Source organism: Myotis yumanensis, unplaced genomic scaffold (genome assembly GCF_028538775.1).
Source record: "Myotis yumanensis isolate MYYU_CA2020_CCGP unplaced genomic scaffold, mMyoYum1.0.hap1 SCAF_11, whole genome shotgun sequence".
In the NCBI taxonomy this organism is placed as follows: Eukaryota; Metazoa; Chordata; class Mammalia; order Chiroptera; family Vespertilionidae; genus Myotis; species Myotis yumanensis.
The window spans coordinates 35,707,027-35,725,555 of NW_027223762.1; the positions used below are offsets into that span (position 1 = coordinate 35,707,027).

Consider the following 18,529-nt stretch of genomic DNA (forward strand, 5'->3'; position numbering starts at 1 on the left):
CACCCTCCACCCTCACTCCCCACCCACTGTCCTCATCCATAGGTGCACGATTTTTGTCCAGTCTCTTCCCGCATCTCCCACACCCCTTTTCCCCCCAAGAATAGTCAGTCAATTCCCTTTCTATGTCCCTGATTCTATTATAATCACCAGTTCATTCTGTACATCAGGTTATTTATTCACTTGATTCTTAGATTCACTTGTTGATAGATGCATATTTGTTGTTCATAATTTGTATCTTTACCTTTTTCTTCTTCTTCCTCTTAAAGGATACCTTTCAGCATTTCATATAATACTGGTTTGGTGGTGATGAACTCCTTTAGCTTTTTCTTATCTGTGAAGCTCTTTATCTGCCCTTCAATTCTGAATGATAGCTTTGCTGGGTAAAGTAATCTTGGTTGTAGGTTCTTGGCATTCATCACTTTGAATATTTCTTGCCACTCCCTTCTGGCCTGCAAAGTTTCTGTTGAGAAATCAGCTGACAGTCGTATGGGTATTCCCTTGTAGGTAACTGAGTTTCTTTCTCTTGCTGCTTTTAAGATTCTCTCTTTGTCTTTTGCTCTTGGCATTTTAATTATGATGTGTCTTGGTGTGGTCCTCTTTGGATTCCTTTTGTTTGGAGTTCTCTGCGCTTCCTGGACCTGTAAGTCTATTTCTTTCGCCAGGTGGGGGAAGTTTTCTGTCATTATTTTTCAAATAGGTTTTCAATATCTTGCTCTCTTTCATCTTCTGGTACCCCAATAATTCTGATGTTGGTACGTTTGAAGCTGTCCCAGAGGCTCCTTACACTATCTTCGTATTTTGGGGTTCTTTTTTCATTTTGCTTTTCCGGTTGGGTGTTTCTCGCTTCTTCGCATTTCAAATCTTTGACTTGATTCTTGCGCTCCTCTGGTCTGCTGTTGGGAGTCTGTATAATATTCTTTATTTCAGTCAGTGTATGCTTACTTTCTAGATGGTCCTTTATCATAGCATCCAGGGTCTCATTAGATTTCCTGTACATCTCATCAAGTTTATCAACAGACTCTAGAAGCCTCTTGAGAGACCTCAAAAGTGTGGTTCTGAACTCAATATCCTCCCTTGATAGTTTTGTCCTGTTTCTTTGTCTCCGCATTTTTTACGCTTTCTTGGTATACCCCCTAGTGGTCTTTGTGCGCAGTCTTGTTGTAGTTAAGCCTTGATTGTTGTAGTTAATACTAGAGGGATTTGACCACCAGGCCGACTGGCTGTGAGAATCAGCTGTGTCTGCAGTGGAAGAACTTGTGTCCTCTAGGGAGGTGCTAATCTAGCCTTTGCCTGAGGCTATCCGGCAAATGCCTCTGTGCAGGGCTTGGGCGGGGCGGGTCCCACAGGATCAACAGGGCGGAGGAGGGAGCAGTTATGGCTGCTCTCAGTCCGTCCCCAGGGGCTCTGCCTCTCTGTCCCAGTAACCGCTGCAAACCTCGGAGGGACCTTAGCCAGACAGTCCTGCTTCTCCCGTTTGAGTCTGGGTCCCTAGAGACTCGCCCGGATCTGGAGCTCAGAGTCTGAGGCTCCCTCCGCATTGAAAGACAACCACGCCCTCAGCCACGAGCCCGCGCTGCGCGCACTTCGCACCTTAGTATTTTACTTCAGCATTGCGCCTCCTCTGATTCTCGGTTCCTCCTAGTTGTAGAACTTCCACTCAGCCAGCCTTCCTGTGGTTCTGGATGATGTCTGTTCCGTCTTTTAGTTGTATTTTTGAAGTGGTTGTTCGAGGCAGCAAGCTCCGGCGTTAACCTATGCCGCCATCTTGGTTTCTCGAGAATTTAATATATGTTAACTGAAAGGTCATAAGTAAATGAATTGGGGCTTCCCTCCTATTGTAGCCCATATTGATAACTCTAGCTTATTATCTTATTGAATTCATTTTTACCTTTAATCATGTACTACCTTATACAGGGTAGTGTGGTCCCATTTTATGGAAGGAATGGGATCAGGCGGAGACACATAATTCAAACCTTAAATAATTCAAGACTAGTTTTCCAAAGTAATGAATGTAAAATGTGTGTTGAAGGAGCAAAGATAGATGGGGACCATGGGTGATTAGATGCACATTGTAAGTAAATCCATAATTATTGTAATAAATTTTTGCTTTGATGTTGCATTTTTCCCATCTGTATTTTCTATTATATTTTCAGAGTACAGTCACTTAATAGCACAGCATTTCATGGCAGTTGTTTTGTGTCCTAAGTTGCATTTTTTTTTTTAAATATATTTTATTGATTTTTTTACAGAGAGGAAGGGAGAGAGATAGAGAGTTAGAAACATCGATGAGAGAGAAACATCGATCAGCTGCCTCCTGCACATCCCCTACCGGGGATGTGCCCGCAACCCAGGTACATGCCCTTGACCGGAATCGAACCTGGGACCTTTCAGTCCACAGGCCGACGCTCTATCCACTGAGCCAAACCGGTTTTGGCCTAAGTTGCATTTTTTTAGCACATGCAAATTCCATTTCAAAGTTATTAACTTTCAAGAATTATTTTGTTAAGCATCAGCACTATTACTATAAAAATGTTTGAGTAAAGTAGTTTTAAGATAATAAATATATTACAAAATTAACAGCAGTACTGTTAAAATAATAGCTGAAGTAAACAAAACAAATGTTTTGTAAACATGGTACAAATAAAGTATGGGTATTTTTATTTACCAGCTAAAGTGGCAATAACTTAAAGCACAGCTTACAGTCACTCATCCTTTCTGCTCTGAAATTGTTGACACAGTTTTTTAAAAGGAAGGAATGATTATTTTAGATTCTGCCTATATTATATATCTTTATATCACAATGTAAATACATAAAAAATGCAATCACATTATATCAATAAAATTATATAGGTATATTATTACCCAACTAAGTTGCAACCTTCTTGAAGAAACAGATTGTTACAATTATTTTGTGTATTTCTTAGATTGACACCTAGAGGCTATTCATGTAGTCAGTGATTTCTTATGGAACATTGCTATAAAGCAGTAGTAATTAACATAATATATCTTCTGAAATTACAGTCTTTTCTAAAAGAAAAGTAAATTCATTGTATCTATACTTGGACTAATCAAATGTCTCTACCCTTTTCTGTTTGAGGCAGAATTCACGGCTAACTGTATACATTTTGGGACTGGCTCTTAGGCAGGAAGCTTTTATTGATGCTACATGTATAGCTGTATTCAACAGAAGTGTAGCACCAGTGAATGGGCAAGGGAATTTTGAATTGTAATTGGAAAAATAACTGAAATATAGTGGGAGTGATAGACCTTGGTGTTAAAGAAACAAAGCCTTTTAATGAAAAGTTCACTTTCATAATTATATGAAATTTTATAATACTGTAGCCTGTATTAGAAATTGTTTATGGTTTCAAAATAATCTGTACCTCCATCTATACAGCAACCTCACAGTGCTTGAACCAAACTTTGGTAATATGATCATCATTGGTAAATGTGTTGAATATTTGAACACACAACAAGAAGAGAAAGAGAAAGACTCCTGCATAAATGTCAAAGTCCTATTGAATACAGCTCAGAAAATCAGGTTTAACTGAAACAGTTTATAGCAAAACATTATCAGGGAAACCAGATATTATCAGACACTTGCTTCCCTGTTATATTTGTAGTTGTTGCAGAGATCACCAAATATTCTCTGCAGGCTTCACCACACATTCAGACTCTCATGACCTGAATAGGTCAAACTTGCATTAGATTCACTTACAGCAGTTCTCAACCTATGGGTCGCGACCCCTTTGGCGGTTGAATGACCCTTTCACAGGGGTCGCCTAAGACCATCCTGCATATCAGATGTTTACATTACGATTCATAACAGTAGCAACATTACAGTTATGAAGTAGCAACGAAAATAATTTTATGGTTGGGTCACAACATGAGGAACTGTATTTAAAGGGCTAGAAGGTTGAGAACCACTGAAGGATATTGTACAGGAAACACCATGACAGCAGAGCATTAATCTTTTACTGGGGTCCTCACAGCAGCCCATGTGCTATTCTTTGACCTCTGTACTCACATGATAACTTGAGAACAGGGGGACAAGAGCCACATAGTTACGTCATTGATTACCTTAGAATCTTTATGCTGTTCAAGAGCTGATATTGTTTGTAACAGTTTGATAAGCATAATTTCTCAGGTCCGAGTAAGGGACATGCCCAGTTATTAGTCTCTATAATCAGAGAAGCTGAAACTATGGCCTTCCATATAGAGTCCTCCCATCCTGATGCAATTTATAAATCAGGATTCATTTTTACCATAAGTAATGTGCCTGTTGTTTGTTCATCTTTTTCTTTTAGTTGGTAAAGTTAATTTGGGGGGAGGAAGAGACAGTGATATACTGGCTACCTTCAAGGAACATAATCTTATAGTATAGGTTGTAGTAGAAGAGATTACAGCTCATATTTGAGGAGCTAGAGTTGATTATGGTATGACTCAGCCCTCTGAGATTAAATGTCCTACTTACTAAGGCTGTGAATGGCCATAAGTAGGTCTCCCTCCTTTCATTTGAAGGTTCCTTAGAATAAACTTGGGACTCTGGTCGGAGAATACATCCATTTATTTGCTTCTGGTTTTTACCTGAGCATATACCCTGCAGTACTTGGAAGACTCATAAGCAAAGTCATAGGATTATTGTGGACTCTATAAAGTTTTAAAAAGGCAACATATTCTGGAGATCTGTGTAAAGAATGAGAATTTCTGGAGTACTTCATCTGTTTGTTAGGTGGAAAGTAGGGTAGAAACAGAGAGATGGGGTTATTTCTGATTTTTTGAGCTAAGAGGCTAAGGCACCACAGCTACCTCCTTTTTAAAGGATTTTGAGACCTAGAATAAGAGACTGGAGTCAGCAAGAATATCTCATCCGAGTGTTCAGATCTCAAATATGTGTCACCTCAGAGAATAGAAGATACAGATTACAAATTTATCCTACTTTCTGTTTCACTCTTAAACTGTAATGCTGCTTTGTTTTTACTAATGACAGCTGAACATTCTCTGTCATCCCCCTCAGGACTTAGAATTCTGCAAATACTGAGAGCCCATTTCACAGAGTCAGAATGGAAGTGAGATCTGAAGAAGTTAGAAGCTCTCCAATATTTACTTAGGGTAGGAACCAAGAGACAAATAATATTTTAAGTACCAATAAGTATTTGCTGAGGATTTGTCCTAGGAATGCAAGATTGGTTTAACCATATTAATAGAAGGAGTAAAACCATATAATTATCTCAAAGGAACATTTGACAAAATTCCATACCAAGTTTCTCAGCAAAGTTTTATTATAAGGGAATTATCTTCATTTTGATAAAAGCATCTGTGGAAAGCTGCAGCTAACATCATACCTAATGGTGAAACCCTGAACACTTTCCTCCTAAGATTGGAAACAAGGCAAGGATATTTGCTCTCGCCACTTATATTCAGCATTATTCTGGAAATCCTAGCCCAGCACAGGACACAAGATCAATGTAGGAAAATATGTATTTTTATATATGAACAACTAACATTTGGAAAATGAAATTAACAAAATAATTTTATTTGTAATGGAGGCTAAACATAACATAGCCTTCTTAGAAATAAAAGATGTGAAAACTATAATACATTATTAAAAGTAATTAATGAGAGAAATTAATAAATGGAGAGAAATTCTTTGTTCACATATTAGAAGGCAATATTGTTAAGATGTCATTTGTACTCATATCGATCTGTAATTCAACTCAATGCCATTAATAATCCTACCAGGCTTTTTAAAAAAATAAAAATTGAAAAGCTGATTCTAAAATATATTTGGAAATGCAACCTGAATAACCAAAATAATCTTGAAAAAGAGAAGAATTATTATTCTAGTTCTACCTTACATCAAGATTTTCTTTAAGATTTACTTAAAGCTATGATAATTAAGATAGTGTGGTATTGGCATATAACAGATTAATGGAACAAAACAGAGAGTCCTGAAAAACCCAAACATATTTAGTCAATTGATTTTCAACAAAAGTACAGTATAATTCAATGAAGAAAAGAAAGTATTTTCACAAGGGATGCTAAACACCTCCAGATGTCCTTGTGGAAAAAATGAGCCCCAATTCATACTTCACAGCATACCCAAACATTAACTCAAGATAGATTATAGACCTAAATGTGAAGAAAGAATCTTTATTCATTTATTAAGGTCTTCTTTAATTACCTTCAGAAGGTCGCTGGTTTGATTCCTGGTCAGAGCACATATCCAGGTTGTGGGTTCAATCCCCAGGCGGGGTGCATACAGGAGGCAACCGATCAATGTTTCTCTCTCACATTGGTGTTTCTCTCTCTCTCTCTCTCTCTCTCTCTCTCTCTCTCTCTCTCTCTCTCCCTCCCCCCCCTTCCGTCTCGATCCATCCCCCCTCCCTTCCTCTCTCTCTAAAATCAATAAAAACATATTTTAAGAAAATGTTTATGGGCTAAAGCAGTGATGGCGAACCTTTTGAGCTCAGCGTGTCAGCATTTTGAAAAACCCTAACTTAACTCTGGTGCCGTGTCACATATAGAAATTTTTTGATATTTGCAACCGTAGTAAAACAAAGACTTATATTTTTGATATTTATTTTATATATTTAAAAGCCATTTAACAAAGAAAAATCAACCAAAAAAATGAGTTCATGTGTCACCTCTGACACACGTGTCATAGGTTCGCCATCACTGGGCTAAAGCCTGTGGAAAAAGTAACATCTTTTGAATCTCAATTTCTGCCAGGAAGTTGAAATGTTACCATCTTAAAATGAGATATCCTTGTACTGAATTTTGTTATACTTTGAAGAGAAGAATGACGAACATGCAAGATTTGCAGGTATCTTATCGTTTCAGGCAACTTATTATTTTGTTAACTCAGCTACTGACTTTCCTCAAAGCCCCCCACTCTTTGTGCCACCGCCCCCTCCCCCATTTTTTATTCAGTGTGATAATCTCTGGTGGTCAATTTCTATCTTCTTTTGCCTTCCTAACAGTAAAGAAGAGTCTCAAATTACTTGACCCTTTGCTTCGATTGCCTGCCCCTGATTTAGTTTTCCTTCTCATTCTCACCACTGTTGAAGCAAGTTCAGATTGACACACTGTTACGATAACTAAATGTGCTTAGTATGGGTTTATTGCTCAGTTTGAGAAGAATAGGATAGAAATTTGTGCTTCAACATAGCATTATTAGCATTTTTCAAACATGTAAATTTTTGGCAAAATAGTGTTTTACGAGTAATAAAGTATTATATAAGTATACTAGAGGACCAGTGCATGAAATACGTACACAGGTAGGGTCCCTAGCCTGGCCGGTGATGAGGGCCAATCGGGGCCTTGCGGCTGCTGGCCGGAGCCTCCCTTCCCCAGCTGCCAGCTGGATCCTCCCTTCCCTGGGTGCCGGCTGCCAGTCGGGGCCTGCCTTCCTTCTGTGCCACCCCCTGGTGGTCAGCACACATCATAGTGAGCAATCAAACTCCCGATCTCCCAGTTGAACTCCCAAGGGGACACTTTGCATATTAGCTTTTTATACATATAGATTGGTCCAGGGAATTTTTTATTTTATTTTATTTTTTATTTTTTTGGTCAGGCTAGTATATTACTGGGAAAGCTTCCCACTTAAAAAAATAAAAATCTGGGAATAAATTTTTGTTGTAAATCTCCTTTTCATTTATTTAACTTTCACCCCTGATTATAAATGTGAAAAATATTGACTGTGGAAAATTTGTAATAAACAGGAAAATACTTTTTTAAAAGGAGAAATGTATAACAAAATTATGCCCACATATACAACTGCCAATTGAATTATTTCCATGAGAGGCACCTGTAGGTAGGTATGGCCAAACCAAATAGCCCCCATGCCATGCTAGAACTACTATTCACAAAATCACCCAAGACAAAAACCTGGAAATTATCCTTGATTCCTTTCCCCATACCCTGTGTCAAACTAACTATCAAATGTTTCTTCTTATTCTTTAGTTAGCAATATTTATTGTGTGCCTCTCCTCCTGGAGTAGTGATGCTGAACTACTTATCTTTGCTTCCTATGCTGTTTTTTTTTTTTTCCAATGATGCCACCATGTTGAGCCTGGACTGATGTTTCTAAACTGTGCATTTGATCTTTCAATGGATTCCCAGAACTGTCAAAGTAAAGTTTACATTCTTTAGTTTGGCCACAAGAACTTTCATAAGAACATTCATCAGCCTCATTTTATTCCATTCCCCATCTCTGGCATCTTAAGCCCCAAACAACTTGCAGTTCCACAAATATGTCATGTTCTTATTTGCAGTGCCCTCCATTTTCTTTTTTATTTTAATAGTAATGTCTGTTTGTCTAATTTAGCTCACATCTGAGTAAGTTCAGAAGCTATTCCTGACCTCAAAGTCTCTCTTCTAGTTTCACATAGCCTATGAAGCATATTTCAATCATAACATGTATCATATTTATCATACACTGTGTATTGCTTTACTTGTCTATCTGTCCCTCAAACATATACAGCCATGAGGGCAGGTACTATTACAGGAATTTAATAGGTACTTAATAAATGTTTATTAGATAGATAAATGGTATTTCTTTGGAGTTTGCTTCTTGTTATGATTTGGATTAACATTTGTTTGCATACCAAATAAAGGGAACATTGGTATAGATTATTAAAATGACCTTTCCCCTGTTAATATGAATGAAAGTTCTAGAAGCAGAAGTTCTAGGATTTAAGTAAGTTATGAATAGGTAAAACTAGGATAGGAAGGAAAACTTAGTGAAGTGAATGGAAAGAAGAAATTACTTTGGATTAGTTAATGAGGAAATGGTTATCATTGTTTTTAGATATTACTGAAAGCATGATGATGAGGAAATACTCTAAACATCCCCCAAAATTAAAATGTAAATAATTTAGTCATGTAATAGAGTCATCTTAATAGTATTTAAATAAATGCCCACATTGTACCTAAAACTATAGAACAGTATTAACCCTACCAGACCGCTGTACCGATTTTTCGGTAATTTCCAAATCTGCCGCTATACTGCTGTACCTAATTTTCGGTACTTTGCCTAGACCTATTTTCTACAATGTCTCCAAGTTCCATCTTATTCTAACCACTTGTTTGCATGTAACTAACATTTTTCTATATCATGTTGGTTTTTTCTCTTTAATGCTCAGGAGCCCCAGGTATAGGGGACAGTTAGGTTCAGGGCCTCAGGTCTGGTATGGTTAATGATCTGAATGTAAGGACCAAGTCTAATGTTTCTTCAGTATTCCCTATAATGCTCATTATATAATATGTTTAAATAAATTATTGATTTCTACTTTCATTGAGATTACAACTAAGAATATAAAATAATAAAAATGTGTAATAAACTGAAAATCTTTGGGCATTATTTTTAAATGTTTTAACTAAGTAATTGTACATTTGGGGATATAATGTAAATGATACTAACATATGTGATAAAATGTGGATATTCAAAGAATACCTCAGGATATTTATGAGAATTAATTCTGATAACATGTGTAAAGTCCTTCCTACTGCTTAATAAATATTAGATGTTATTATTAACATTTTTTCATATTTTCGATGTTAAAGACAAACCATTTGCAAAATTTTTAAAATACATAACTAGTAATGAGTGAAAATAAATCAATTATGTGCTAGTAATCACTTAACACTGATCTTTGACTCTATTATATTTTCCTAAAAATTATAATGCAATAGAGTCACCTTAATAGTATTTAAATAAATGCCCACATTGTACCTAAATGTGGTAGGGACAGTGACTAGTAGTTGGAGGTAGGGGATCTAACATGAATGGATTCTACCTACTGAGAAATTTGCTAGGCTGGTTTGAGTCAGAGTGGAGATTAAAACTATTGGCAGAGCCAAACCGTTTTGGCTCAGTGGATAGAGCGTCGGCCTGCGGACTGAGGGGTCCCGGGTTCGATTCCAGTCAAGGGCATGTACCTTGGTTGCGGGCACATCCCCAGTGGGAGTGTGCAAGAGGCAGCTGGTCGATGTTTCTCTCTCATCGATGTTTCTAACTCTCTATCTCTCTCCCTTCCTCTCTGTAAAAAATCAATAAAATATATTTTAAAAAATAAAAAATAAAACTATTGGCAGAATAAAATGGAAGAAGAGTCTGACTATTCATCTCTTATTCAAATCCAAATGAAGAGTTTAGTTGGTATTGTGTTTACTCCTTATTTTCTATGGTTTACTTTTACTATCTCAAGCAATTTTATTCATGCAAAATATATGTTCTCATTCCAACAGGGAAATAACTTGGTCAACTTTTCATATGTATTTAGCTCAGAGATCTAAAAAATAACACATATTTCTGACCATCTAATATCTAGTAGTCATTTATTGTCTGTTTCAATATTAATTTCTATCTTTACAGAAGGTAAATTCCACAAGGACAATAACATATCTGCTTTTTTTCATCCTTGTGTATCAAGCATAGTACTTGACACAGCGTGGTAAATAAATATTTGTTGAACAACTACCAAATGGGATGAAGGCAACCTTATTACACTGTGTATTGTGTTGCTTGGGTCAAATAAAATTTATAATGTACAGTTAGATTTACAATGTTAATAACATTTTTAATGCTGAATTTACAACTTTTTTCTATTTCTAATTATTTTCTTACTTTCCCATTTGAATGATCTGGATCTGTTTGGTTTGTCCTAATTACCTAAATTATTCCCAGGTTTTAACTTTGGAAACAGCAGAATTAACTAGAATACTCTAGTGGGCACTTTTTCACCCAATGAGTTATAATCTCATATACAGAGAATTGTCTGTGTAATTCATGTAAAAATTTTATTCACATAAAATATGAATTTTTATTTTAAGATTTTTCTATCCCTGTCTTTTTTGTTCTGTCTCTTATTGAATAAATTATAAGGTTCCCTAAAACAAATTCTCAAGAGTTCCCTTAAAAGACAAATTCCTTAGAAAAAGGAGTAGAAAATAGTAGCTATTGCCTTTCTCTTATTTTGTGCTGATTTTTAAACTCTAGAACATGAATAAGTGCTTATTATGTTCATTATTCATGTAGATGTAATCTAAAAACCTTTAGTTTAAATTTGTAATATTATAAATAATATTATATATATACATATTTTTTTGTGTGTTAGCAGAGGATACTTTTTATTCTGTTTTTAACATATGCATTTAAAACACTATTTTACAAATGCAAAATGTGGTTGCTGAAAGCCATTGCCATTCTCTTGGGTTATTATCTTTGTTTTGTGTTTATTAACATAGTTCTTATATTACTAATATAAGTTTTGACAATAAACTGTTTTCTATCTTTAATGGTACAACATAACTTTAAGTTAAATGCTTCTGTTAAAGTTCATCAAAATAACATTCTCTGAATGTATTCTCTTGATAACCAAACCTCCCCTCTCTGTCTTTTTGAGTAACAGCATGCTTCTACAGCTCTTTAATTAAATGACCTTACCTTACATTTGTCTCGACTGGCTTCTGTTTACAGAAATTGTAAACCAATTGAATGCTCTGAGCAGCTTAGATGAAGATCAAGATGACTGCATAAAGCAAGCAAATATGCCTTCAGCTAAATCAGCCAGTTCCTCTGAAGGTCTAAGAGCTTTCTTCCTTTCTTTCTGCTTCTGACTGCCTTTATTTACTGTGACCTGCTACCTCTTGACTTCTGCCTATACTTAGCTGTCAGTTTTGTCTTCGTGCTTTTCCTTGGATGTTTTCTTTGGTAATTTGTAGTACACCAACAGGCAACAACATAACAGAACTTGCCATCTTTAGCATAGCCTTATATCAAGATTCTCATTAGGTAGTGATTTTAGAACATCTTATAAGATAATAATTGGTCATGTAATATGGCCATACTTCTTCAGCTACTGTATATATTGTAACTTTTACTTTTAAAAAATAGTTTCTTAGATTAAACCCATTTGAATTATTTATATTTAGGAGTGAAGGATGTTTTACTAAAAATGTGTCAGTACTTTTTCATTAGATAAAATTAAATTCAGATGAAAGTTTCTCTAGTTCATTATCTGATACAATTTTCAAATTAATATGTATATCTTTTATTTCATATGAAAATGTTGGTATACTACAAAATACTTGAATGGCATTCTGCCACTGGTAAAATGCTATGTCTTATTATTTACAGGTATTATTAGTGTGAATTTTTATAATTCAAAAATTTCATGAATGATCGAAATTATGCTTTACTGTAACCATAGTGAACTAACACATATATTTATTTTCAGAGCTTATCAACAAACTTAACTTTTTGGATGAAGCAGAAAAGGATTTGGCCACTGTGAATTTAAATCCATTTGGTGATCCTGATGTAACAGGATTAAATCCATTTGAAGATCCTGACTCAGAAGGTAAAAAGTTTTTTTTCTGTACTTTTAGAGTCTTTATATAGTCAAATTCTCTTGAATGGTAACGGCAGGAAGACTCATAAAGTAATTTTTGTCCCTAATGATAATGTTATTCTGTTCAGTACCACTTGCAGTTGATCGGCAATTCTGGGTAGCTTCAATTGAATTTTTAAAGAAAAAAGAAAGTCTTACATAGACATGTACTTGGGGAATTTATTTATTTATTTCTAATTTTTAAAATATATTTTTATTGGTTTCTGAGAGAGGAAAGGAAGAGAGAGAGAGAGAGAGAGAGAAAGAGAGAGAGAGAATATGAATCATTGATCGGCTGCTTCCTACACACCCCCTACTGGGGACTGAGCCCCCAACCTTACATGTGCCCTGGCCTCCTGGTTCATGAGTCAGTGCTCATCCACTGAGCCACACCTGCTGGGGGGAAGGGGCTTATTTTTAAATGTCTGTTAATTTGATCAAATAGTAAAGCTCTGTTGTTAGAGATAACATTGTTCTGTCTCTTACTGGAAAAATTATAAGGTTTCCTAAAGCAGATACTCAAGAGTTCCCTTAAAAGACAAATTTCTTATAAACAGGAGTAGAAAATAGGAGTAGCTATTGCCTGTTTTTCTTATTTTGTGCTGATTTTTAAAATTCTAGAGCATGAACAAGTATTTTACCTATTTGGCATATGGTAAAGTTTCATTAGTTTAGCAGCCTGACCAAGTAAGGTCAAGTTGTGGCACATACTGATAATGCTGTGGTGGGGTGGCTTCTCCCTCTAGACAACTCCTCCACCCTCATTCGCAGAGAGTTTGAGGAATACCTCTACCTCCCACTCCATGTCTCTGGCTGAGAATTAGTCAGTGGTTACAGTAAGTTGTGCATGTGAATAAAGGAGCAGAAAGAAGACTGAAACCACTGTTGTCATACATACAACATAATTGGAAGTAATAAACCCAGGTATTTTTTCTGGGTCATTTTTCTTATCAAGTAGTTTTGATCTCTTAAAGCCTAGAAAAGAGCTGTTGAAGCAGTGAGACTTCTGTTTAATTAAACTGTTTGCTCAAAGTAAATGTAAGAATGACTAATCACTGTTTACATCTTTTAGACTGCTCTTAGGAAATCTTCCTGAGCTGTAAAGAATTTTGCTGCCACTAGTCATGGTGAAAATGAGGTTTTAACTTCAGGATTCACTCCGTTAGAGCAATATTATTTAATAATCCACTTCTCTTTCTTTTCCTTTACTTTCTCCCTTTTTATCAGATTCTAAACTAATAAGTTTAAATTGATTGTATTTTATTTTGTGAGCTAGTTATATTAAGAACATATTTTAAATCTTAAAAGTTACAATAAATCTTAGAGGTGATCTAGTTCAGCTGCGTACTTTCATAGATTAGGAAGCTGAGGCTCAGGGGAATTAAGTGATTTGAACAAGAACTCTAGGTAAATGGAGATGGAGTTAGAGCTAAGATTCCTAATCAAGAGTCTTCTTTTGACTATACAGCTTCTCCTTGATTATTATATACATCTGAGTATATCGAGTTTTAAAAATATTAACAAGATATTTTGAGACATAAGTATTTGAGCTTTCCATTTCAAAATAGAATAAGTAAGTTTTCTAAATATATGTATGCCTATTTTCTGAGGAATAGAAAGCAATAGCAGACATCATGTGATACCGTATTTCTATATAGGAGAGGTTAGCCAGCCCGACTCAGAATCTTTACTCATGTTTATAGAGCTAAGAAAAAATATGACAACCAGTATTTCTCTTTAAATATACATCTCTTTCTGGAATTAATTTTATGGATTAAAAACTTGCTTCCTGCGGTAAAAAAAAACAAACCATTTGGGGAAGATAAAAATGTGTTACAGTTGTTAAGATGGTGTATTATTATTTGCTTTTACAGCTTCAGTTTTCTTATATTCATGATATTCTGTGCTTCAGTTCCCTAAGTGGTTTTTGCTTGTGTAACTAACCAAAGACCATTTCAAAATTTAATCCATTTTATGGTTTTTTAAAAGCAGAAACTTATTATGTATCAGTTTGAGATGGCAAGCTAGTTTATGAAATAAAATAAGCAATAATAGAATATTATTCCTTTAAGAAAGTTAAAATTTCCAAAATTGTCATTTATATAATATTATTAGAGACTTCAAAGGCATTCCAAAGATGACATTTTGGGGTTTACCATTCCTGGAAAAGTAGACAAAGATCTTAGATATTACACCTTCTGAATCTCGCCCCTCTAAAATGTGCTAGTACTTTGCCTCTTTCAATTCCATCCAATATTGAGTATTTTTGAAAGCATAAAAAATGTGAGAAAATGTCAGATAGAATTAATTGGACTTAATTCATCTGTTGCTATTGTTTTATAGAACCAACCACTGAAACAGTATCACCTAAAAAACCAGAAGAATCTTTTTATAATAACAGCTATAATCTCTTCAAAGAGATACAAACTCCACAGTATTTAAACCCATTTGGTGAACCAGAAACCTTTGAAACTATAAAGGATTCTCCTCCCCAATCAACAAAAAGAAAAAATATAAGACCTGTGGACATGAGCAAGTACCTCTATGCTGATAGTTCTAAAACTGAAGAAGAGGAGTTGGATGAGTAAGTACATTTCATTTTGCTATCATCATAGGTCAGGCTTTATATTAACTATAGGGATCCTCTGTAATATACCTTTAGATGGGTAAAATGAGATCTGGTGCAATGTTAACATACACTTTACAAATTAGTATCTATCTCATCCCCATCTGAAATTTTATAATCTTGACCATTAATCTCCCACCCTCTTCCATATGCTTGTATACTCTAAACTAACAAATGAGGGAATATATTCTTGGAATCTCTGGTTAGAATTTCTATAGTGTCTTCCCATAAGAACTGTTATAAATGGCACTTGAGTATTTTTAATTGATTACTGTATGCATTATGCTTCAATTATGTTATGGAAACCAACTAATCATTTATGATATTGATTTGATCAGAAGGCTTATTCAAATGCCAATCAATGAGATCATAACGTTTATAAATTAGGAATTGTCAATTGTGTTACTATTCTTACCCAAATGTGAGGTTGATTGACCACAAGCTCAGTATAAATAGTCAATGTGATTAGGGATACCATTTTACGCAAATGTAGGTAGGGATAAAGAGAGAAGTGAATTTTCATTGTGTTCTGAGGTTATACAGTGTATTACTTGTGTGACTACAGACCGTGGCCCTGAGTTTGTTAAAAAGCAACAAGCAAAACTTCTACTTGCAGCCATGTTAAAAAGAAGCTCTTCAGGCAGGAGGAAAATGACACTACTTAGAGATTTGGACCTACACAAGGAGATGGAGAGCACAAGAAATGGTTAATATAGTATTATATATAAAATACTTATCTTTTAAAAATGTCCTTAAAATATAACTGGCTTTGAAGTTTAAATAATAATTTATTCTGTGGGTTTTTTTTTTATTGCTTATTTTAGAGAGAAAGAAGGAAGGAGGGAGTGGGGAAGGGAGAGAAACATCAACTCTGGAGAGTGAGTCTGCAACCTGGGCATGTGCCCTGACTGGGAATCAAACCGGCAACCTTTTGGTGCATGGGACAATGCTTAACCAACTGAGCCACACTGGCTAGGGCTATATTCTGTGTTTTATAACATTATAGAAATTGACAATCTTAAACATTCACAGTTATCATAATTTAGCATAAAGGCTGAGAGTGGGAAATTGAAGAGTCCTGTTTTAAGCTTCGTCAACATGTTACTTGAAGATGTACTTTTCTTTATAGAGGACATCATTGTTTATGTAGAAAATCATAAGGAATCTTCAAAAAGTTTACCAGAACTAAAAAGTAAATTTGGCAATGTTACAGGATACAAGATCAACATATAAATTTAATTATATTTTTCTATAGCAACAATGAAATATCAGAAATAGAAAAAATTTAAACACCATATAGAAAAGCATAAAATAAAGCCCTCAGGGATAAATTTGAAGAAAGATGTGCAATAACCATATGTTGAAAGCAACAAAACATTGCTGAGAGCAATTAAAGAAGAGAAATCAGCCCTAGCCGGTTTAGCTGAGTGGATAGAGCATCGGACTGCGGACTGAAGGGTCCCAGGTTCGATTCTGGTCAAGGGCACATGCCCAGATTGTGGGCTCCATCCCCAGTGGGGGGCGTGCAGGAGGCAGCCAATGATTCTCTCCCATCATTGATGTTTCTATCTCTCCCTTTCCCTTCCTCTCTGAAATCAATAAAATATATTTTTTTTAAAAAAGAGGAGAAATCAAATGGACAGAAATGCTATTGGACATGGACTCAAATTGATCTATACATTCAGTGCTATCCCAATCAAAGTTTTGACATACTTTTTTTAAATAATAATTAAGCTAATCCTAAAATATATATGGAAATGCAAGGGACCTAGAATAGTCAGAACAATTTAGAAAAAGAACAAAGTTGGAGGACTTATTCTACCCGATTTTAAGACTTATTAACCAAGACATTGTGGTATTGTATTCAAAGTAGAAATATAGGTGAAAGGAAGAGAATAAGAAAATCTAGAAATAAGGCCATACATAAATATTGTCAATTGATTTTTGACAAAGCTAGCAAGGGAAACTGGTTAAGAAATGATAATCTTTACAACAGATGTTGCTAGAACAAGTAGATTTCCATATCTTGCTCCCACTCTCCCCCCACACAAAATAACTACAAACCTTATTGCATACAATATACAGAATTTAACTAAAAATAGGTTATACACCTAAAATTAAGAACTAAAACATTGGAACTTCTAGAAGAAAGCATAGGAGAAAAATCTTATTGACTTTGAGTTAGGTAAAATGTTTTAAATAGGATTCAAAAAGCACAAAAAAAATCAGAGGAAAATTGTTAATTTAGACACCATCAAAATTAAAAACTTATGCTCTTTTTTTTTTTTAAAAAAGATTTTTAAAATGAAAAGGCATGTCATGGTTTGCCAGAAATTCTTTGTAAAACAAAAGACTTCTATCAAGAATATGTAAAGAATTTTTTTAGCCCAATAATAAGACAAACTTTTTTTTAAATAGGGGAAAGATTTGAACAGAAATTTCACAAAAGAAAATATAAGAATGGCCAATGTGCATACAGAAAGATGCTCAACACCTTAGTCATCAAGGAAATGCAAATTAAAACCAAAGAAGACACCACAACACACCCACTTGAATTGCTAAAATTTAAGAGACTGACTTTGTCAAATAGTGTCAAGGATGTGGAGTCACTGGAACTCTCTCAAAGAACTCTTGAGTTCTAAATGATAGAACCATTTTATTTTATTTTTAATTAAATTTATTGGGGGTAACAATCTATATATATAAAAAGCCAGTGTCCGTGATGACGAAATGACCGGTCACCATGAGGTGCCATTGACCACCTCTCAGTCCCTCCCCCCCTTGCCCGCAAGCTGGGCGAGGTGGGACTGGGGACTGGCGAGTGGGCTGAGCAGCTGACCTCTTGGTCCCTGCCCCCTGTCTGCGATGGATCAGCAATGGTGAACGGGGGAATCGGGGTGAATGGCGAGAGGACCGGGCTGGCTGTCAGGCCGTTGAGATAACCAGCTCATCCCCGGCTGCTCGGGGGCCCAGGCCTGTGGTAAAGCAGGCGCCAGCGACTTCACCTCCATGTGCGTGTGCCAGGCCAGCTGCTGATGGAACATGCTGCCCGCTCGGGGCCTCACGCCGGGCCGGGTAGGTCACAGGCGCGCCCTGCAGCTTCCGTCAGTGCCTCAAGCCCCAGCAGCGGTGGCAGCGGCAGCTCCCATGTGACCGGCTCCGAGCGGGCAGCACATTCCTTCAGCGGCTGGCCCAATGCATGCACATGGAAGTGAAATCGCCGGCGCCTGCTCTCCCACAGGCCTGAGCCCCCGAGCAGCCGGGGATGAGCTGGTGATCCCAACGGCTTGACAGCCCTGCAGCAGAGGTGGTGTTCGGCCTGGGGACTGGTGAATGGGCAGAAGATGGAGGCTGGGCCTAGGGACCCTACCTGCATGATTTCGTGCGCTGGGCCTCTAGTGGTTAATAAAATTACATAGGATTCAAGTGTACAATTCTGTAATACATCATACTGTTTTCCACAATGGCTGCACCAATCTGCATTCCAACCAACCGTGGACAAAGTTCT

General features: G+C 36.1%; 1 protein-coding gene across 8 annotated transcripts in view; it reads left to right on the forward strand.

The window, feature by feature from the left end:
- EHBP1 (EH domain binding protein 1) overlaps positions 1 to 18,529 on the forward strand; it is a 310,727-nt gene that overhangs the window by 108,804 nt on the left and 183,394 nt on the right. For 6 of the 8 annotated variants that reach the window (XM_070429315.1, XM_070429313.1, XM_070429318.1 and 3 more), the window contains 3 exons: positions 11,483 to 11,587; positions 12,243 to 12,365; positions 14,739 to 14,979. In XM_070429315.1, coding sequence (XP_070285416.1) covers positions 11,483 to 11,587; positions 12,243 to 12,365; positions 14,739 to 14,979 — 469 coding nt within the window. The remainder of the gene's footprint in view (positions 1 to 11,482; positions 11,588 to 12,242; positions 12,366 to 14,738; positions 14,980 to 18,529) is intronic. The other 2 variants (XM_070429317.1, XM_070429319.1) reach the window with 1 other exon arrangement.